The 23,860-nt window shown below is 39.5% G+C and overlaps 1 protein-coding gene across 1 annotated transcript in view; it reads right to left on the bottom strand.

Moving 5' to 3' along the window:
- GLI3 (GLI family zinc finger 3) overlaps positions 1–23,860 on the bottom strand; it is a 200,914-nt gene that overhangs the window by 32,087 nt on the left and 144,967 nt on the right. Inside the window, exons 8-10 of the mRNA XM_065753078.1 lie at positions 9,793–10,009; positions 8,274–8,390; positions 6,913–7,053 (exon numbers count right to left, since the gene is read on the bottom strand). Coding sequence (XP_065609150.1) covers positions 6,913–7,053; positions 8,274–8,390; positions 9,793–10,009 — 475 coding nt within the window. The remainder of the gene's footprint in view (positions 1–6,912; positions 7,054–8,273; positions 8,391–9,792; positions 10,010–23,860) is intronic.

Below are 23,860 nucleotides of genomic sequence, written 5' to 3'. Positions count from 1 at the left end.
TTTCCTGCTAGCTCTCCTATGGGAGAGAAGCTGAGGAAGAAGCTGTAGATCAATAAGGAAGAACAGGAAGGGGGATTTTCAAAAGTCTATTTATTGACTGAAGGTGTTCCCATTTCTGGGTGTCCAAAATGAACTGCTCCAAAGGCTTCTGGTCCTTCAGAGAGCAGTGTGTTCCTTACCTCCTGATCAGATTTGTTCTTCAGTTCTGCAGTGCACTGTATTGATCAAGGCACCCCAAATCACTGCTGATGCTGCAGAACCTGAATTAAGGTGCCACAGCCTAGATTTTACAGAGGTCTTCATCGATCGCAGCCCAACTCCTGTCTGCCAAGGCTGAACCCACACCTTTCTAAAGGAAAGGAGGGCAAAAGTCTTCAGAAATTCAGCTTGGGGGACCTGGAGGAGCAGTGACTGCTCCAGGGGCTGCCAGGAGAGTGCTTCAGTCATCAGGGCTTGAAAACAGGCAGAAAGACTTCAGCAAATGAAATTGTGATCGTAAGCCATCAGTGTCAGTTTAGGGCTTTTTGATCTCATCTAATCAAATGTAACAACAATGAGAGAATTCTATTGCTGAACAATTAAGGAGAAAACGTTAACAAAAAAAAAACAAAACAACAAAAAAAACAGCTCTACAATTCTTCAAGCATGTTTTTGAATGAAAAAATAATTATCAACTCTACACAGCAAGGGGGATGAGAAATAGGCAGCACTGCGTTTTTCTGATTGCCATTGTATTAATATTTAACAACAACTTCAGTCATTTCCTTGAAGGATAATTTTCTTACGCAAACTTTTATCTTTAGTGTCTAACCCTTCTGCAATATTTTATTCTTAAACTGATTTCTGGGGGAAAAAAAAAGACAAACTGCAACAAAAAGCAGATTTATAAAAATATACAGTATCTTATTAGCTTCTGGGTGCTCAAGTGCATTTATCACATATTTAAAACAAACTTGAGCTCAGCTAAGCCCAATTATAATATCTTGCTTGGGCAAAGAAATTAATTAAACAGCTGAATGATAAAGACCCCAGCAGCAAACTGAGGCTTTAAAATAAATAAGATCCTTCTTTTTTTTTTTTTTTAATAAGGAGAAGGGAAAGAAAGGGATCTTCAACACATATGCTCTAACAGGAATGTGAGCAATCTTTTCAGGAGCACAAGGAACTGTAAATAAGACTACCTGGCAGGAGTCCACAGCAGCAGCTCTAATGCTGCTCTCCGACTTTGTGATTTGCTAATGTGAAACACACGCACCCCTTTTGCACCAAGTTCAAATAACCCTGGGATCCCAGCTGTGAAGCTCAGTGACTGAACCAGAACAAGGGCAGAAGTTGTCAAGATTTAAGAGCTTTCAGCAAAACCCTTCAATTGCAGCCAGTACCCTATTCCATAGAAGGATATCAATTATAGATAGTGACTTGCTTTAGCAGGGCAGTCAGTACTGTCAGACACTAGATAGACAACCATGAAGAATCATGAATCTTTCTATTAACTGTAAGAGAGGTGGAAAAAAAAAAAAAAAAGGATGGATGGGTGCTATAAATAAGGCAGAGAATGTGAACGGTTTAACACCTTGCCTTTCGGTGTATGTATCATGAAAAATTAATCATGCTGAATTCTAAGTGGCAAAATAAGAGGTCCCGCATCAAAATTATTACAGCATCAAAGCCTTTTGGGTGGGTCAATAACGATTCTCTTATGTAGGTTTTTAGTTATTTATTCATAGCAGCTCAGGTTTTGTTCATAAATTCAGTCAGAAAACATTGTCTCATGGGACCTAAATGTACTTTTGCTTGCACCCACATTTTACATTAATAACAGCAGGACTTCACTACAGAAAGTAAAGCAGAAAAACACCATTGTCCACTGGCCATTGTGCCCACGACCACAATTTCTGATATAAAGCTGTACTGCATATTCAGTCACAGATATGTCTGTACTTAGTGTTTCGTATACACTATATTACACACTGTAGGAATACAAGAAAGAACATTCAGAGCAGAAGCTGTGGAGCAAGATAAATGGCAAGAGAAAGCAAGACTGAGAACCAAGGACACCTCCAGAGGAAGAGAAAAGCAAAGTCAAGTAATTTGCATGATGGCCGTGCAATGACAACCCTGACTGGCGGAAGACAGCGTGGCTTGGAATGACTCACGAATCTGACTGGGTAAGCACCTACATGCATGGTTAAGGAGTGTAGTTGGAATGCTTCGTTGACAGGTAAAGGTGGGTGGGAAAGTTAAAAGAGAAAACTTGTGACTGTACATAAGGGATGCTAGAACCTGTAATAAACCATCTGGATCATTCACACCTGCATCCATGCCTCAGATGCTGCAGCACAGCACTACATAATGCAGACACTGCTAGGATCTGATTTACCCACTCTTGATTTTAGATTAAATCATAACCTGCCATTTCCAAAAAGGTAATAAAGCTATTCTCACATGACGTAAAGACTGGAACACGCATGAGCAAACCCATCTTTACTTCTTTCCTAATGGAAGTGTACGTGCTTTTGGATACACTGTGTATATGATGGGAGCAATGATACCTACAGTGTGAGCTGTACGCATTGCATATGTGTTGGAAAAGCTCTTCTGAGCTCCACTCTAGAAGCATTCTAGCGAAAAGGGAAAGTTCATGCACCCAATCCTTCAACAAATAAAGCATCAGCCTTCCATATTTTTCCAAAACACTGCAGTTCTTCTAAAATTTCAGTGCTCTGGGATGCAAAGCTGGGCTGAGTTCAATGGGATGAGGTTCAATAAGGCCAAGTGCCGGGTCCTGCACTTTGGCCACAATAACCCCATGCAATGCTATAGGCTTGGGGTAGAATGGCTTGAAGAATGTAGAGAGGAAAAGGTCCTGGGGGTGTTGGTTGATGCTCGGCTTAACATGAGCCGGCAGTGTGCCCAGGCGGCCAAGAAGGCCAACAGCATCCTGGCCTGTATTAGAAATAGTGTAGCCAGCAGGAGCAGGGAGGTGATCATCCCCCTGTACTCAGCTCTGGTACGGCCGCACCTCAAGTACTGTGTTCAGTTTTGGGCCCCTCACTACAAGAAGGACATTGAGGCCCTGGAGCGTGTTCAGAGAAGGGCAACAAAACTGGTGAGGGGTCTGGAGCACAAGTCTTATGAGGAGCGGCTGAGGGAGCTGGGATTGTTTAGCCTGGAGAAGAGGAGGCTCAGAGGAGACCTTATTGCACTCTACCACTTCCTGAAGGGGGGTTGTGGTGAGGAGGGGGTCGGCCTCTTCTCCCTGATAAATAATGACAGGACAAGAGGGAATGGTCAGAAGTTGCGCCGAGGAAGATCTAGATTAGACCTGAGGAAACATTTTTTCTCTGAAAGAGTGGTCAGGCACTGGAATGGCCTGCCTAGGGAGGTGGTTGAGGCACCATCCCTAGCACCGTTCAAGAAGCATTTAGATGAGGTGCTGAGGGATTTGATTTAGTAGTTCAGTGGGTAGGGATGGTGATGGGAGGATGGTTGGACTAGATGATCTTGTAGGTCCTTTCCAACCTAATGTGTACCTATGAATCTATGAAAGCTTGGGTCACAAGTTTGTTCTGTGCCAGTGGAGGCTTTGAGTCTGATTCCTTACTACCACACATGGCTACAAAGAGTAGCTTTATTCCCCTTCCAAAAAGAGGGGGAATATTTATGGAAAGTCATCCCATGCAGATCCTGAAAATTCAGCCTTATCAGGATGTGAAGGAATGCTTTCGAGGTCTTTTTTCTGAAACACTATTTTACAGATTTTCCTTTTGCCAGCCAAATTTCCAAAGCTCAGGAAACTGGCATGGAGAGCTACAGCTGTACCAATGAAAGGATGTTCTGCATACTTCCAAGTGAAATGTACAAATTTTGAAAAGGGTGAAAGGGTTTTCTTGCAATCCTCTGAAAAGGTTCAAGTAGCTGACTGTCTCAATACTACTGCTTGTCCAGCAGATGCACATACACAATATGACATAGTGCCCTCTTGTATGTAGTACCCACCCAACTTCTGTAGCTCTTTGCTCACCCTGGTCACCCTCATTGAGTGTCAGGGAATATAGGGATGCTGACGTGTTATCTGAATGAGCCATGCCAGGACGATTTAAGCCATTACTGCTTTCACCTATGCCAGTTGCCCCTGTGCTGGTGTTTACTACCCTACAGTAGAATCAACACAAACAGGATGGTTACCCATGCTTTTGATGTCCCAGATGACAGACTAGAACCTCATTTCGAACACCACTTAAATCCTGGCTGGAGCATCTGATACTCCGTGAGCCTGCCAGCAGGTTGGGAAGCACCTGCAGAGCAGCAGCTCACGCAGCCAGCACAGGCAACTCCTACAAGATTTGAAGGTTGATACCTATTATCCTGCAAAACCCTCAACCCGCTGAGAAGTGTAGCAGCAGCACCTACCACCATGATATTCTGGGCGTGACAAGGTCTCCAGCTGTTACTGCAGTGTAAATATTGCTGAGAAAGGATGTTCCCCCACTGAAGAGAGACAAGCTCTGTCTGGGCCTAACACAGGTGTAAAGGAATACATCATGTCAGAAGCTTAGCAAAATGATGCTGAGGAAAATGCAGCCACTGCTATTTGCATCTGCTTGGATTCACCCATGAGGATTTGGGTACGAGGCCACAGACGACAGCAATGGGAAGATATTCAAGGACAGAACTATTACACTGGAACTGAAAGCTTTCTTCTGAAGTTGCATACCTAAAAGCCAGGTGAAGCTCTACTGACATCTGGACTTCACTCCCCACGTTGCTGCAAGCCTCAATCAGGGTACTGCAGCAATCAAGGGCAGACAAAATGTGAGGGAGATGGCGAAGAACCAGCCTTTCACACAGAGCTAGATGACTCAAACCCTTTAGCAATTCAGGACAGAAATAAATCGCTCAAGTCCACACAGCAGGCCTCTGCCAGAGCAGCAAAAGAATCACACAGCAGTGCTCCATCACTGAGTCACACTGACTCTTGTCTTGTGATTTGAGCTACTTGAATGCGATGGCTGCCACAAAGATGATGATTTTATTGTCTTCAGCGTTTCAAGTTGGGACCTGTACCTCATAATCTTAAAATGCCATCGTAACATATCCAAATCTTGAGCACTACCAAAAAAGAACTCCTGGTATCACAGAAACATTTTTATCTACCTCTTTTTACAGCTAGAAAAACCCATTTCAGATGTTGCCATCATTCAAAAATTTAAGAAATATATTTTTTTCAGAGAAGTCTTGCTGTTGACCTTTATAAGACAGTTAGATTTGCTACAAAAATCACACCAGAAATAAGAACAAAAAAAACATCAAAAACAATCTCTCTATCAATTTAATACAAAACATTAGCTATTAGGTGTCAGGCAGAGTGGAATTCAATTAAATTTTATATATTGCAACCTCAAAAAAGTCCCCTTTCTTTTTTATGTTACCAAAGACACTTTTATTCAAAATTTCTCTTTTATCCCATATATTTTGGTGTAAATTATTTATCATCATCACTTGGATCATTTCTGAATATTGAGAAAGGTTTTCCACTCACCATAAAGCCTCACAATTATGAGCAGATATAAAGACTGCCTGTGTGGAGCCCAAAATGATGTCAATCAGTCTGACTGCATGGAATCAATGGCAAGACTGACACTTGATCTTCTCAATGCACCCAACATTTCATACGGAATCTCTTCCCAAAAAGATATTACAACATTAAAAGACTCTCTTCTAACATTTCATTTTGGCCTATTAAAATATTAGCATATATTTTGGGCAAAAGGTATCTAAAAATTCATTTTAAAAGTCACATTTTTGCCATTATTTCAGTTTGTGATTTTCTTTCATTAGTTGTTATTGTTACTGTCACTACTGCCTACCAATAACATAAAATAATAACAGTTCTTGATGAATAATTTCCAGCACCACCAGGCTGTCACACTCCAGCAAGTGAAAGTGGCACTGATTTACTGAGGTCAGCTTTGCAGCACTGGTTTACCATTTTGCAATACATGACGGTTGATTTATTTTTTTATTTTTTAACTTCAGGAGAAATGCATATTTTTCAGTAATCTATTTCAGTAGCATTGGCCATACTGTGCAACAGATTTTGCACAATATCCAGTAATGAACTCAACATTTTTCTCGAATGATTTTCTATGATTCCAACACACAGATAATTTGCTGAAGATGGCCCTCTTCAATACGTACCAGAAATTCCTTTGTTTTTTTTTCATCATATTTAAATAAGTTCCATGAAATTAAAAGAGATGCGCTGCTAGCTAAGTGTCTGGAAATGTGGCACTTAGATTCTGTTTGATCGCTCATTTTTTAGCTTAGCAAATGGAGAGGAAGAAAAAAGACAGATACAGCTAATATATAGCATACCAAAAATAGGACTACATAGGTTGCTTTTGCTAGAAGGACCGAACTAGCTGTCTCCATGTATTTATCCAAATAATCCACTCCAACTTCCACACAACAGTAAATTGATACAAAAAAAAAAAAATCTTCAAACCCTTAGGGAAGGGGGAAGAACTCTGCTCACCCATTTTTACTGTTACAATCCCTTTTGGGGAAAAAAATCAAAGTTGGCTAAAGGTTAATAATAATTCATGTCCAGCTTACTATTACTCAATAACTATCAAAGTCTCTAAGTCAAAATAGCGTTTGCTGGCTTACAGGATCAGAGCCATTACAATCTCTATTGAAGACTTTATTGAATTTTACACTAAGCTTTAGCTGACTGAACAGGTCAAGCACTGTGGCTCAGTTTTCTTTATTCTCAAAAACTCATAAACCCCACTCCAGTTTGCAGTGCTGTTAGCTAAGCAACTTGACTCAGCACAGGGTCAGAGAACCTGACCCTCATGAAAAAGGTCACGTAGTTTTAAACCTAGTTCCTGAATACCATTAACTTACATGCACTAGCTGTTCCTGTGTGTCAAACTCCCGGGAACAGCCTTCCCAATGGCAGTTCGTCTCGTAGACCACTTCAGGCTCCTGTTTGCTTTCATCCTTGTCCCCTTCCTCCTTTACCAGGGTCATACCTTCTGGCTGTTCCTGGAGAGATGTAAAAAGCAGAGGTGAGAAGAGGAGAGAAAAAATTCTGAAACAGAGAAGAAGTGAATTATTTTATCACTAAAAGAAAGACAGAGTGGGGGAAACTGATTATTATACCCTCAATTCACTTTGCTCTACAAAACACAACAGCTCAAAACAAGCCTGGTAAACCAAAACCATGTAACACCTATATGTGTAAAATATGTATTTCTTCCTCAGAAGTATCATCTGCAGAGAATTTCTGAAAAGAAAAAATCCACTAGATGCCAGTTAGAATCATATCATAAATGCTCAGCTTCCTTCTCCCCATATTAAAGCAGCATTTGCCCTTAGTTATTCAATGTCATTATGAGTGAAAAAGGCATTATTTATCATAGTTGAATTAACAGGAAATTGTTTTTAGGCATAAACTGTATCACCAGTCATGCAAAATGTGTTTCCATTGCAAATCCAGTGACAGTTTTTCACATAAATAATCTTTTCAAAAGCAGACTGGTAATTCTCAGGCTACATGTCAGCCCTTGTCCATAATATGAGCGTGGAAGGGGTGACCATGGGAAGGTGGTTTTTCATTGCGGTTTTTGATTCACCACCTTTAGCTTCTCCGAGGGACTCCTTCCCAGCTCAGATGTTGGCACAAACATTTGGTTCAGATTATGTACTCATGTTATTTCTCCACTTCCACCCTGCTGAGGGATTTAGATGAACACTGTTTTGTTTTCATGGATTCACTCACAAGACTGAGTCCCTGATTCTGACCTGCCTTTCATCACTGTAAATTAGGAATCACTCTGCTAAAAGCAGTGGCATCAACCAGTAAGGGAAGTCTGGCAAAAGAGACTGGAGCCCAGCACTAAGGCCTCAAAATTGCAAAGTGCTAAGATCTGTTAAAAGTCAACGTGGTGCAAAGGTTCTCGCTGAATAGAAAACTCATCCTGAATCAAGTCCTGAATATCTTTGGTTCCCTTTTCCACACGGGGATGAGCACTCACAGAACAAAATGAGATGTTTCTCCCTCAGCCTACTTCCATTCTGTCCTCATCCTTTCACAAAGTAAACCCTCATCGCTGAAGTCCCATACTCACTCCCTTGCTACCATGAGCAATTTGTGTGCATGAGATGAAGGCCTGTAAGAGGTAGGAGGGATAAAACATGGCAAAGATGTGTTTTCCCTCTGGCAGTGAGAAAAAAGGCTTACAACTAAGAGCAGAAGGCTGTACCTGCACGCTTCCTGCACCCGGGCTGGGGAGGTCCTCGTCGGGCTTTATCTTGGAGCGCTTGTTGTGCATTGGATCTCCAGTGCTGCTCACGGCCGATTCACTTGTGGGTTTGCTCTGCTGCAGGCAGTTTTTTTCCCCCAAAAAGACAAATTAGACTGTGATAAATATGCAGCTCCCAATAGAAATACGCAGCAGCTGCTCTGAAACTGTAAATGGAGAAGCTACACTGTTAATTATATTGGATATGCAATCGGATTGTGCTTCAATTACATAGCATTAACTTGTGGAAGAGCTGCATCATTCAACATTGTATTGGAGAAGGGAGGGAACAGGAAGGAGAGCATTTGATGTTATTCCTTTTTACAAACAAATGCTGTTTTTATCAGGCCAGGGAGGAGTAGGAAGGCCTTGAATTTCCACATTCAGAAAGTCAATCTTGAAAAGCCAAATGGCTACGCACCAATTTGAATAAACAGGAGAAAAAAAGATTTCTTTTTTACATTTGGAGGAAAAGTTTTCCCACTTCATGTCTATATGCAAGATCTCAGCTCTTTTAGTGCATTCTCCATTTTAATAGTGGATAGGTAGGAAAAGTGAACTCTAATGTGAGAGTCTCCACTGAAAAATCTGAGATGAAGTCCAGGATTCTCTGAAGTTGGCAGCAAAGCCACTTCTGATACAAACAGGACAGAATCTTGTTTTTCTTATTGCTGTGCTGGATGGAACATCATTACCTACACCTGCAAATGGATCTTGTGGGAGTCCAGAGACCTTTCAGAGATACCTGAACTGCACAGACATCACAAAAAATCAGTATGCTGCCTACAGCATTATAATCTGCTTCTACATTTGTAAAAGCTAGCCCAAAGATAAACAACTCCCAGACTGACAAATAACCTATCCTATGTCATCTAGAAACAAAGAACATGAGTTAATAAAAGCTGAAACAGGAACTGTGCACATTTATTGACCTGATCCCCTGCTGCACACCTCCAGCTTTTGAGAATCTGAGTTTGCTTACTGAAATGATTAATTCCAACTCACTATGTCAAATTTTGCATAAATCAGAGAAAAAAACTTCAAATCTCTGCACAACCTTTGAGCAGTTCACACCTGTTCAGGACAGCAAAATACAACTCTGTGTCTCGAGGTAGGCTACTCAGCTTGACTTGGATGTGAAGATGCTCATCTTTAAAATGTTAAGTACTTCAATGTGCTTTTCCTGTTCTTTGCTCCCCATCTGTATTAAGTTGTCCGATCCAGTAAAGCCAGGTCGGAATGAGGAGCTATTGCAGCACACTGAAATATTTAACTGAACTAAAAAGCATGCTACCAATGAGGAACACTGCATCTAAGCCCGTGATTTATAATAACGGGACTGCAAATGCTATAGCTGCAAGAAAACTGTTATCAAAGGGTCTTGGTGACAGTGGTGATTAATTGCCAACAAGACAAAGTGATTTTCATTTTTTCATTTTTAAATTAGCTGGGTGCAAAGGTTTCTTTTGTTGTCTCTCACCTGTGTGGACTCAGAAGGTCCAGAGCTGACCTGGACAGGGTTCAGGACACTGGGGATGCCAGGGATAGGTCTCTGGGTAGGAAAAGTTGGAGCAGGATGGATGAGAGGAGGGCTGTGTCCAAAGGCAGAACCCAGGGTTTGCTGACGACTTATAATTTGCTGATGCATTTGCTGGAGGGATACCGGTGTAGGAGGGTATGTGAAACTCAGAGCAGGGCTGAATTTGGGAGAAAAAGGAGGGAAGAGGGAGGAAAATGATGAGGGTCGTGACAGTATGGCACTGTACAGATAAAACCTTTAAAATCATGCCTCAAAGGATGATAAATCCTGCTTTTAAAGCCAGAGTTGGTCTGGATTTACTAGTGAGTGCAAAAACGATACCTTAACAAAACACAACATATTTTCCTAACGTTTACCACAAAACCACAGAAAGTTGACCAAAATAAAATTCAGAAAAACTGAAATAAAAAGTAAGCAGTTCAATAACAGCTATTTATTGCAATAACAAACTTTATATAAAGAAAAAGAATGGGTGCCTACATGCTTTATAGTACTTTTATTGATAATGCAGTTCCCCCTATGTTCGTCTGTATGAAGCAGTTCCTTTAATCTTGGCTCATGTTACACTCTTTCATATGTCTTTAGATCTTATTACAAGAGGAGAGAAAATCAATTGGTTAAATGTGTTCTGAACACCATGCTTGTCATATCACTCATTTGTTTGCAAAGATGGAAAGCTCAGTTCATCCAAAATGTCACCTAAAGAATTTCCATCAGTGCTGTTTGGTTACAGAAACTGATGGATTAACCTTTCCCCTCTGAAACTGGTGATCAATGACTTTTAATGTAGAAATATTCCAATGGGAAAGCACTTCTTCTTCCAGTTTAACAACATTAAATGTCTATTAAAGCTCATTATGCATGTTAATACCTGTCATCACTTCATTACTTCTCTGTATTTCCCAGACTACAGTGACTATGGAGGAAATTACACTGCCATTTAAGGACCTATTTTGTGGGTAGTGCCAAAACATTCTTTGTGTCATACTTGAAAAATAAATGGCATGGGGCTAAATCTTCAAAACACAGAAATACAAGATTCTCCTGTAAACATCTGCCAGTAACATATTACTGCAACGAAAAGGAAGAGGAAGAAAAAGTGTATGTATCGATTATTTTTCTTTAAAAAAGATAAGTTCAAAAGAGCTCTACAAATTTAAGACATTAGGTCTTAAAAGAAAGGGATGTAGCGTAATACCTTTTAAGAATCAAGGCTTCTTCTAATATTCAAAGAGTGGACCTTAATCTGAATTTATATTCTGGGGTCTTAATTGCTGATATTCTTAAGTGCATTAACTGAAAATACTGCAATACAAAAAGAGCTAAAATCATGTCAACCATTTTAAGTAATAGTTCTAAAGAAATTCCATGTTCATTAATCTGACTATACATTTTGTCTGTTTGACTACAATCCATAAAGAGACAGATTCAGTGTGATTACATTACTATTATTCCTGATGAAAACTCTGCATTACAATAGTTTGCCCATTTAGGACAGAATATTATTAAGAATACCCCGAGAGAATTTTACTGGTCTTTGAGGAACTCTCTTTTCATTTTGCATTGTATTCTTTTTAATAAAGGGAGGCAGAAACGGAGTGAAAACAGTAATTGTTCACAGCAAGAGTTAGGGAGAAATCAGTAATAATATTCAGTTATAGAAGCTCTATAGTCCCTGCTAGTGTTTCTGTAAGCAACCATGAATGATTACAGCACGACTTAGCTAAGGTAGCTACTATGGATGATTGATAGGACATTAATCAAAAGATGCATATCAGGCTCAGAATTTGTTCACAAGCTTTCTTCTAATAGCTGATTTCATGTTCACTGAGCTCTATGCCAGTTTGTTCAATTTATTCTTCAGTGTACAAGCCATTCATCAAAGAACACAATGATTTAACACTCCCTTTCCTTTTTAGTGAACAAACATTACTAAGTGTAACTACTCTAGTCTGTTCATTAAAAAACATACAATTACAATGTCATACGAGAGGCTGAAACAATGTTTTCTTACTATATCCCTGCAACTATCCTATATACACGAGTTAATCTCGTATACCTTCAAACACTTTAACATCAACAAATGCAACATAAAGTATTACGTTTCCCTGTGAGCATTTAGTATCTACGTTATTTTCAACCCTTTGCTGAATCAGTTCAAAAGAAAAAATAAGTGGATTGACTTTCTTGTGAGCTTCAAGTACACAGCACCCTTGGAAACTCAGTCTTCTCTTTTTATTATTATTATTTCCTTTCCAGATGTCTGAGAATGGCCAGCAATACTAAGCTTTGCAATTCTTGCTTTAAAATTTTGGTGATATTCTTCAGATCCTACATGTTAGAAGAGAAACTTAGAACTGATCTACATGACTGACTTAAGCACTCAGCTCAGGGATGTAGCTCCTACCTATCACTGTGCTGTGACCACAGATACATGAGCTTCTGAATCTAACATTAATTTTTTGAACCTTTGCAGAGTACAAGAGAACCTTTCCAAGGAGTTCAGGAGGCGCAGGAGGAAACTGCTATGAACAGAATATATTCTTAGCTCAGTAGGAGGGCTGTCAAAGTGTCAGTGACAGAGGAAGTTGGATGGTGGAAAGGAATCTCTGGCTACGAGTAGAAAAAGACTGCAGGAGCCCCACAATGTATACATACAAGGTGTACTTAATGCAGCTGAAATACATGTATTGTAGTTTGGCAGTATTTTCTACTCCATCCCTCCAGAGGTCAGAGAAGTCCCCTGTGCTGTTAGGTTATTTGTGGTGTCATCCCTGCTTTGCATTCTCTACCCCACACAGAGCAACACAAAAAGTGGTGATGCCTCCAATAGCAAAATACTTTTCTAACTAAAGGACAAAAGCAGTGCTGCTGTAACAAATACAGAAGCTAGTTTCAATGGCCTGCAGTAATATGCCTTACACCAACAAACTGCAAGTGCTTAGAAGTTACGTAAGCATGTTTGGTATGTCCCTATATATACATATATACGGTTTCTGTCAAAAGGATAAATTTCACCTCATAGAGATGTCCTCTTCCTTTACCTGTGGTTTAACACCACATGGAGCCTTCAGCAGTAGGATGTTAAGGCACACTCTGTTGAATCTTGTCCAGACATTAACTTAGCTCAGTTTTATTGGAAAGCAGTGACACCAGCAGCAGATGCAGAGACAGAGGTGCACAGATTTGCTGAGGAAAAGAGGAATCCACACAGATTTGCTGAGGAAAAGAGGAATCCTTATTTCTTCAGTATTTTTTTTTCCTGTCCAGTACTCAGCACCACAGGGTTGAGACTGAGGTACTAGGATTTCTCGATGAAGCCTTGCAACTTGCATTCCTTTCTTCCCAACCTAAAACCCCTCAGAGACTGAAAAAAAAAGGAGACCGCAAAGGAGAAGAGGAATAGAGTAGCAACTAGCCACGAAGAGTACTCAGAAATGGTGACGACATTTCAAACACTGGGTTTATTTCTTAAATAGCTCAGATAGCTGCCTTCAAGTAATTCCAACAGTTTCTGGAAAGCCTTATGAAAATGAGGTGACCTGTCTGGGTTTAATGTCAACCTCGGGCAAAATGCTGACACAGGACAGCTTGACCGATTTTTCTGATCTGGAAAGATCAAAAATATCCTAAGAAACAGAAGGTATCAAGGCTTTTTCTTCCTTTCAGAAACCATTCAGGTTGCTCAACAATGAAAATGATAACTGCGGGCTGAGATCAAAGCTTGCAACACAGCTAGCATGGAGCGCTCCGTTACAGTGATCTGGATATCTGCCCTCCTTCCTTAAGTTTTTAACACACTTCGTTCAATAACTTTGTTTCTCCTGCACACAGGATGTGTGCAGAATTTCCTTAGCCAAGACTCCCTTCCAAGCCCCATGTGGATCTTTCTGTCTTGCTCACCAACTGTAGGCCCTCTTGTTGGCCCAAACAAGCTCATACTGGTTTCTAACCAGGAGTCCAGCACTGCCAAGCAGGACGGGCAGTGGCACCAGTGGCTAGAAGGTCTTGTCCAGCCCTTCTAGCAATGCTTGTTTAGAAATAATGTACTGATATAACACTACCATTACTTAGTGACTGTCTAAAATTCATACCCAGAGGTGTTAAACAAGACCAGAAAGTACTCATTTTGAGAGCTACAGGTTCAAAGCTACTGAAAACAACTTTTTTTTTTTCCCCAGAAGTGATGAGTGGTTTCATAGGCTTCAGTGTGCACTGTGTTTCTTTGACCATACCTTCAAGAGGCCACAGTTCATACATAAGGTACTAAACACTTTCAAAATCCATATGCCAGAAGAATGCAAGATGGCTGCCCCACTCACTCACATTTTCCAAAACACAAGCCACTTCCAAAAAATCCTGGGTTCACAAAAATGTAAACAAATTACAACTCGTCCATCTATCTACTGAGGAAAGACAGTATCTAACTTCAGAGACTTCTGATATGTGTCTGTTATATACTTTTTTTTTTCTTTTAACAAAGGAGAGAAAAAGATGAATGACTATGAGATCACTAACAACTACACACAGGTTATCTTTCTAGTTGTTGAGTTTAATGGCGGTAAGAGTTAGACAAAATGTGTACCACTTCTACTTTCAATAACATTTAATATCTCATATTTATACAGTAACAGAATAGCCTACTAGTCGTTCATTTTTCTGTACTGTGGGCTTCTATGTATGTCTGTCAGTTTGTCTTTTTCTCCTCTCCTCCACTGTGAAGTCTCAAATCCCTTTAGCAGAGGTAAAAGCAGTTCAGTGAACTGCACTGCAATTACATGAGCACATCAAATTTTAAGGAACTGACTTCAAGAAGAAGAAAAACAGACATTATAATCAAAACCAAGCTTTGTGGCTTCTTCATGGCTGTCCTGCTAACAAGGTTGTCCATTTCTGGTCACAGCTGTGCAGTTTACCACAAAACAGCTGTTGTATTCCAAGTCAGAAAAAGTCCTCATTTCTTACACATTGAATAAGTCTGCCTAAGCAAACACAAAAGGCACAAAAATGCAGAGGAGATTTTGACCTTGTGAAAGCATTAGTTTCATTGTATCACAAAAGTTTCCTTTTATCACAATAGTTTTCTCATCCTCAAAAAACTGTGAAGATATCTTCCTTGTAACATGAAGCATTCTGCAAGATCTGATGCACATAATTACAACACACGTGCTCACCCCATGAGTTAAGGAGCACCTTGCACTGCAAGTGGGTACATGGGACCTTTCCAACATGTGGAAAAACCTTGGAGTTCTCAGATACACTGTGGTTTCTAACATATGCTTTTGCTACTAACTGTCACTAGGCACACAGAAAGACCCAAGTTCCTCCTAAGTGGACCACAGCTCACGAAGAGAGAGGTAATTTTTAAGTGGACTGGCTTCACATTGAATAAAGCAGATCACCAGATATTAGTTTGGCTTCATAAGGTACCACCACAGCTTCTTTTAGCTCATGCTCAAGTAGCTACAGATGTCATTATTTTGTCATACTCTCCACTACGAGCTGCATGAAATCCATGGGCAAGTAAAATTGAGAAACCAGAGTGCAGAAATCCAGTAATAAATGTTGCATGAATGACTGGACTCATTGAATTGAATGGAGTTTTCAACCTTTTCAGGCCAGGAATTCATCTTTCATTTTTGATACAGATTTGTATAGTCTTTGTTGCTTAGGAATGTTCACAGGGGCATACAAATGCCCTTCCAACAATGTATCCCCCTACTTTTCAGGCAAGCAATTGTAATAACTGTTATGCACTGCTGAAGTGAGACCAAAATCAGCAAGTCCTCCAGAGCTGCCCTAGGCCCAGGCTCTACAGGCAAAGCATCTGGTGTTGAATTAAGTCATTGTCCAAGTCATAATTAACAGTGATAGTTTTCACATGTTCTGTTGTTCTTTTTTCAAAGGAGTAACATAAAAAATAGCTTCACTCACACCACAGTAAACTGACATATAGGAGCCACTGCTTACAGTGGGGGATGTAAGTAAAAGCGGTTGAACCAAGGATGCTAAATGGCAGTGCATAAGCTGATTTCAAACACCAAAACTGATTCATTTTGATGGAACTATGTATATCTGTTAACATGTAGCCAAGAATCATTGAATAATCAGATGAGGAAAGCTATAGATAGTCAGCAGGACAGTCTCATACTCTGACCCCAAAAGAGACGCAGAAGAAAGAAAGCCAATGAGTCCTCCATGGAATTGGATGAGAAGCCAAGAATATCATGTAAGAAAACTGTCTCACATTGTTTTTGAGTTTGTGGAAACAGGAACTTGAGTAAGTTCTTTGTAAACAAACTGGAGCAAGTAAAAATAAGTTTCCAAATCTGTCATCCACTTTTCCTTCTGATGGAAGCAGCCTGCAAAGCTGAATATTGACAAATTGCTCAGGTCACTGAAGTGACAATGCACTCAGGAACCTTGTAGCCCAGAAAAGATTTGTGAAATTCTTACTGCCTGAAATATCCTAGATGTAAAATGAAAACCAAATCGTATTACAGGAAGGGAGACTTTGAAAATGCACTTCTGTTTGTAGCTTTTTATCTACAATAAATGTAACATTTGTTAGTGCTATGAAGACTTGTGCTTTGAATTGTCTTATTTTCTCTCAGCTTTCTAACGGCAGAAGTCATAGATAACACAAACTACTGATCAGTTGTTTTTTATGGCCTGTCACTTAAGTACAGGGGAAAACAATTTGAAACTGCGACTATGAAACCAGACGTAGTACGATTCTAAAGGTAAGCCTGAGGCCTGAAATCCACATTTTTCAAAACTAAGTTTCACAAATGTCCCTCTGCACTTCTAATATTGACACATTTTACTAAAAATCAGTTACTCAGAGACAAGTTATCTAACTGAATTTGTAGAGACACATCTAATAAAGTTATACTGTGTTTTCAGTTTCATCAGATAACAGCCATCATCTTAAAATTGTATTTAACTCACATGCATCACTGCCTCTTTTTTTCACTTTTCCACTACCTATTTAAAATTAACAGTCTGTGGTTTGCACTATCCCTTCAGCTTACCATATTATCTATTCTGTTTTATCTGCTAGGCTAGGTGAAATTTTTCTTCATGAATACATTGCCGAATGCTGGAGTAAAATGGAATGGTTTCAGAACTACAAGGATTAACCTTATATGCTCAGACAGCATTGACAGCTTTGTCCTTCTCACAATACTACTTCCATTCAGAAATCCTCAGTAACCTAATTGAACTGTGTATTAATAGTTACTTTGCATAATTCATCTGTGTTTCCTCTATGCACACCCATGATATTCCTGGTAAACTATTTCCCAATCAAATTCATGGTTAAGCTTTCTGTTTGTTTCCAAAGACAGTATCATTAATTACTTGGAAAGTGCAAGTTAACACTTTTTAGGTCTTCAGATGAAGTAAGCTCTGTGTTAAACCACAGCACACGTTTCTCAGCTCCAGAACTTTCCCAGAATTAATATTGCACTGGGTCCAATGCTTTCTCTAAAGACTTAAAGCTCCACTAACATCAAATCAATCTGGAACAAGTTGCTTCAAACTGATTTTTAATTACAAGATCTGTGGTTATACCCATCTCCAGGCATATGCATGTGTGTAATCACACCTGCTTACATGTCCCTCTACGTGTAAATATGTATGCAGCATGCATCTAAATATTCTACTTTTGTTTTGCTTGACTTCTAAGATTATATGCTCTCTGAAGGCAGAGATCTTGCCATTCTGTGTTTATGAGTATGTGGAGTGAAAAATACCTAAAACTTTCCAATGCAAAATGCAGGTGATTTCCAGATTAAGCTCCCTGAACATCACCATCCTGCAATCTGTATGCACGTTCTATAGGAGTCCAGCTACAGAATTCCAATTCAACTGAGCAAGAATTAGATGCAATGTTCCATTACACAGAAGAATTTCATTTGTATTCACTTTCTAGCACTTCCTTGCCATTCAAATATATAGAAAAATGATATAAAATGAAGCTATTACGGAATGATCAAGCATTATATTCTTTTTTAATTTTCAGATTAACTGTACATTGGTACAAGACTGCAGAAAATAAAGCCCTGTACTGCCCATATGTGATGTGAGCCTGGTTACAACAGAACCAGTTTCAGTGGGATTACACCTGGTCTGAATTTGAATACATCTGAACTGCAACTATACTTTCATTTACAACACACTACATGCTACTACTGCGACCTCTGTGCAAGAAATGCTTTCACTTAAAGTCAGCTTTGCATCTTACTTAGACCCCAATAAGAGAGGTAATAAAATGCAAAACACTTTTAATTCCAAAAGAAATAACATACTTTATATCTGGTACATCATATCAAACAGAGCTTCAGGCAAAACACTGCCAAATATATTCTGTCCTACCTGTTCTACTCTAAATGCACATATTAACATGATTGAGTTCAGCATTTGTGTTCTCTGACACAGATACAGTAAATAGTCACAACACATGAATACTTAAATCTTACATTCTAAAATTGATATCATAGAGAAGACATAAACAAGTCTTCTATTATTATTATTATTTTTTTTTTTTTACTAAAAGATAGATATGTGTTCTCAGATATTGTCTTCTGTTTTTCACGGTAATTGTCAACAATCTGGTGATGTTCAAGATCACACTGGATGGGGCCCTAAGTAGTCTGACCTAGAGGGTGGTCTAAGCCATTCTATGATTCCATGAATGGAGGTAAGAAATGAAAAAACAAAATCTGTATCTTTGACAAAATTATTTTGAGGAGCATGGCCAAGAGCTAAGAGTTATCTATAGAGCTAGATATGCTAGAAAGCATGAGCAAGCAACACAAGAGTATATTGATATTTAAGGAGAGAACCTGAAGTAGTCAGACACTGACCGTAAATCATTGAAGCACTGAGACATTAAGTCAACTCATGAGGACCAGTACAGAAATCAATGTGAGAATAAAAATTTTATCAACATGAAACTATGGCAAAAACATGTTAAGACAAATAGAAAGAAATAGAGAATACACAAAACCATGGGGCACTTGAATTGCTGGTCCTGTTCTGGAATATTGTTGCACATAGTAGAGGCAGTCCTTCAGAGTACTGGCAGAAATGACAATGCAAGAAGTCTCTAAAGAGCAGACTAAAAACCATTTTCTTCAGAAAGGAGATGAATACGAGGAGATATAATAAGAATGCATAAAATATTGAATAAAGAAGGAAGACTGAGAACATGAAGGCTCCCTGTCTTATAACTACAAGACGTTCTGTTAAATTCAAAAATAGGATAATTTAAACTTGATAAAAGGATACTCTTTTTATTTTTTTTTTTTTTGTTATACAGTGCATAATTAGACTGTTGGGTTCTCTGCTGAAGTTATTCTCACTTTTTTGCACAAAAAACTTTTTACTTTCAACTGTATATCTTAACTATTTTTAGATTTCTCTTTACTCTTTGTGTTTGCAAAGAGAAGTTAATATACTGTCGCTTGTCTGTAGCTATAAAGCAGTTAAGAGGAGGGCACTGGCTACCACAAAAGGTCTACATAAGGTGCTTACATGAGAGGAGGAAATCACTAAGAATCCAATACCTGCGTACCAGAGAGAATCTTCCCTGTTGATGCTAATCCACTGATGCCTAAGCTCCCCCTTCAAACCTGGCTATCTCTTTCTAGCACTGTTGGCAAATGCATCCTCATATAATTCCCCTGATGTTCAGCTTCAGATCAAAGTGATAGGACCCAGTGCAACCAGGATCTGGCTGTAATTAACCACACTGCGTAATCTCTCCTTCCTGTTCTCATGACATCAGGGATGCAGAGGAAGAGTTTGGGAGGGAAAAGAAAATGCTGCTGTGCTTTTTTAGTTTCTTTCAGACCTCAGAGGAGATCCTGAAGGACTCCCATGGTCATAATAAACTGATTTTAGCATGTTATGAGATGGCTAAGGCATATTCCCAGGTACACCTGCACAGATGGGAAGAAAATATCTGGTCCTAGGTGGAACTGCACCTGATTTAAACACTTTGTAGCTGACAAGGAGTTCAGCTCATTTTCTGAAAGCTTTATACATTTAATATCATAGGGCTGCTGAGGGATTATAAAAATATAGAAGTTCTGAATTTCAGATCATACAGAACAAGATGTTCAAACCTTCTGAGTTTATTAAAGATCAGATAATTTTTTGTAAAGGTTTTGAACTGTTACTCTTAATATCATGAGGAATCATTACCCCCCTCTATATTCACTCTAATTCACACTGCCTCTTAAGAAAGAAATACCAGTGACGTGCAAGTCTAATAATTGTCACAGGTAGCAGATACAACATGTAAGTACATCCTGACAAAAGATTAATAGCAGGGGTGCAGGATTAAAGCAGGTAACCAAATGTATAAACATCAAATGAAGGTTTATCCTCATTTGATGCCGATTTCATATGCCTCCTTTCTGCACAGTCCTTCCCAGCTGATACCTAAACCAGGTGTTTTCAAATACACAAAGAAGCTCTACCTGGTGTACTAAAGGAGATCCACTATTAGCTGCCAGCAGGAGAAACATCTTCATTTCAAGTACTCAGCCAGTAGTCAGGATACAGAATTATACTGGCAGTTGACAATGACAAAGCACCTGCCAAGCCAAGCCCTATCTGAATTGTGCTAAACTATTATTATTTATTATTCTAACTGAAGTAGTACCCATGTCAAGGACTGGAGCCCTTTTATGTTTTGTAAAAACATAGCCCAAAACGCATCTCCTTTCATTTGACTTCATCTTAAGCATCCTGCAGTGCTCATACAGAGGGTCCTAGGCCAAAAAAGTGTTTGAAACATAGTATGTAAGCTTTTAGCCAATGAAAAGAGCAATGAGGTCCTGGAAACCCTTTCTTAACACAAGTAGCAGCTCCAAAAATCAGAAGGTTGAATGGGCATTGAGACTGCAAAATCAAACATGCCCAAACTAAACCTGCCTGTAGTCTCTCATTCTCACTCATCAGTCTTCAATTATTTGACCACACACCTCTTCTCCCCTTGCCCTGTCAGGATTCCAATCTCATTCAGAGCACAAGACACACAGTACTCCCGAATGATAAAAACTGAAGTTGTTCTTCTTGCCTGGGTATTGCCCATGGACGTTCCTTCCACTGAACTTAAACTTTCAGTGAAAACATGATTACTGATACCTGCCTGAACTCCTTGCTGTGCTCATCACTGTAGAATCTAAATACTTCACTAAACATTAATGCTTTCAGCTTCCCTCTAAGGTGAAGAACTCCTGTTTGCACAGGCACACAAATCAAAGAAGCAATACAGTTAAGAAATGTAAAAAAAAAAACCTCAGTGCAGTTGCCCAGTTTCAGATATGGAGGCCCATTCTCCTGGGTTAATTAACATAACATACTGCATAATACATTTTCAAAATAGCCATCAGCAGCTTCAAGCCATGGCTGTGAGCACTCAGCTTCTCTAAAAAATCAAGAGTGCTTCCAGAGAAGAAGTTGTATGAGCCTGGTGGTCATTTCTGACTAATGCAGTTTGCCCAGCATCAGGCTGGGATTGCGTTGCGAGAGAACTGTCTGCTCTCCACACTGCAAACAATCATGTTAACAGACTCACTTCTCTTTCACAGCTGCCTGAGAAAGCTGAGGCAGGGCCTGCAGTTCTGACTGACTCAGAGAGAAGGCTCAGCTGGTGCACTGAAGCAGGCAGGGGTCCTGTGAAAAAAAAAATAAAAATACTACGCAACCCTAAAATTAAAGAAGGCATCAAGGCACAATCACAAGGGGGCAGTACCTTCACTCTCGTTAATTACCGGCTTCCGCATGTCTTATTTTGCAGCTTATTCACTCTTCTAGGGTGATCTTACTTTGTGTTACACTAAAGCATTTTGTCCCAGTGTGTTCAGCCTGGACAGATCCTGGTCTGGCTCCTGGTTCCTCTGAAAACTGCTCTCTTTTTCATGTTCAAGGAAGCCTGTTATGGTTGGGCAGACAACTCTGCCTCCACAAACTTGCCAAGGAGATTCCAGATTAACAACAGCTGCAACTACAGAGGAAAGTTCTCCTTCCTTTCTGCGGGCCTCAGAATGGAATACTTTGAATTCTTAGTAAACATCTATTTAATACATGCTAATTGAAAGCTCTTAAGGGCTTATCACTTGGCTGAATGGGACAACTCAGGAACAGCAAAGACCATATCTGTAGTATTTAGATGACATCCCTGGCAAAATTTAGTACATCAGAGAAATAGTACTACATACAGGAAAGCCTGTTTACTTCTAACTTCATTATTAGGAATTAATGATTTTGCTGGTATTTTTTTTTAATCTAGCCTTATATATGTATCTGCCATGTAAAACTGCTGCCAATGATTTGTGCTCAGTTAAAAGTGATTGCAAACACAATCTGAAGGTAAAAGGATTGTGTCACATTAATTCTAGTTAATCATACAAATACTTCCTAAAATACAAATCCTTCTTATCTTGGAATTCTATCTTCAGACATGCTGAACCATACCTCTTTCTTGCTGTAACTCCTATGAGGTTTACCTGCAAGTTTCTAGAATTTTACACCAGAGAAAGTTTTTTCTACATATTTTCTACACTTTGATCACTGCTGCAGACAAGACATTAAACAGGATGAACAATGATTTGATTCAGTACAGCAGGTCCTGTGCTGAATGCGTTATTTGCAAGACGGTGGATTGCAATAAATGAAGTTCTACTGATAGTTCTGTTGCTATTTAGTCTTTGAATTTATTAAAGCAATGAAACGTGGTCTGGCTTGAATACCTTATATTACTGTTTATTTTGGTCTGTTACGTGGACACGTTCACATGAGAGAAGTTAAAGGGCATCAACAGATGTGGGAAAAGAGACAGCTCTACCTTTCTCTCCTTTCCATATGGAAGAATGATGTGTCCACCACTTTTCATGTTGAATATCAATATTAATGTTAAAAAGAAGAAACTGAACTCAAAATGGTTAGGAAATTTTGGATTATGCACACCTGGAAAATATGACCAGGGAGCGCTGAATGCTTCTGCTAAATATAGGCTCAGGAGCCTTGCTCTCTCCAGTGACAACAGTTCACAAACCCACTGAACCAGTCTAAGTAAACCCTTACTTAGCCTCCACACTTAACTCACTCCAATTCCTCAACCATCTTCAAGAAAACTGTTCATCTGACTCTGGCTTGGCAGGTACAGCCCTTAGGTCTGTCATTCAGTGTACCAAAAATATGTAATAAACATTTCCAGCTGTGGGGTATGATTAAAAGGAGGAAAGACCTACTCCATCACAGAGAGTATGCCAACTTTCATGGTTTGCTATTTGCTTCACCAAAGTTACAAACAATGGAAAAGGAGATCAGTAATTGAAGTGCCCTCTCATCTTACCCACAGTGGGGATAGTACACCTCCATACAGCCTATATGTTTAACAGATGTGGTCCAAAACTGCTGTCAGCTATGGATATAAATCATATTCCGCATTGGGAAGCTTGATAATTGGCGCTGCGGTTACAAACATCACAGAGTTGTATTGCAGAGCTGTGACAGCATACCTGTGAAATACTACACAGCTACTCAAGTACATCAGAGCTACAAAGCAGGGCTATTCAAAAGAAGTACTTTAAATAAAAACATAAACAAAAACAGCACTTACACTAATGCCAAATATTTATAGCTCTGTCACTTTCAAAGTTTACCAGGCTCATGGTTTCCAATACACTAGCTGCATGGTCCATTTTCTCCAATAGTGCAAATCTCTGTAGCTACTTTTTGAAGTTTTGAGTGTGTCACTTACGCTGGAAAGGCACGTTTGAGCCTTGCCAAAAATGGATCTTTCAGATCTCAAGAAATTGCTGTGGGGACTTGCTCCTTTCCCTCATTCCAAATTGAAGGTGGAGGGCATTTTTAAGTCAAGGACCAGAAGCACTCTTTGTTCAAGTGCCATAAATGCAAAATCAGTATTTACTAAGACTCTGAAGAAGTATTGGATTTTTTTCTAGAATACCAAAGGAACTTTTCTTAG

This window comes from Cyrtonyx montezumae, unplaced genomic scaffold (genome assembly GCF_038088225.1).
Source record: "Cyrtonyx montezumae isolate F1298 unplaced genomic scaffold, pur_monq_1.0 scaffold_8, whole genome shotgun sequence".
Lineage (NCBI taxonomy): Eukaryota > Metazoa > Chordata > Aves > Galliformes > Odontophoridae > Cyrtonyx > Cyrtonyx montezumae.
The sequence above is the reverse complement of the archived record's forward strand: the minus strand, read 5'-3'. Positions and strand labels throughout refer to the sequence as shown.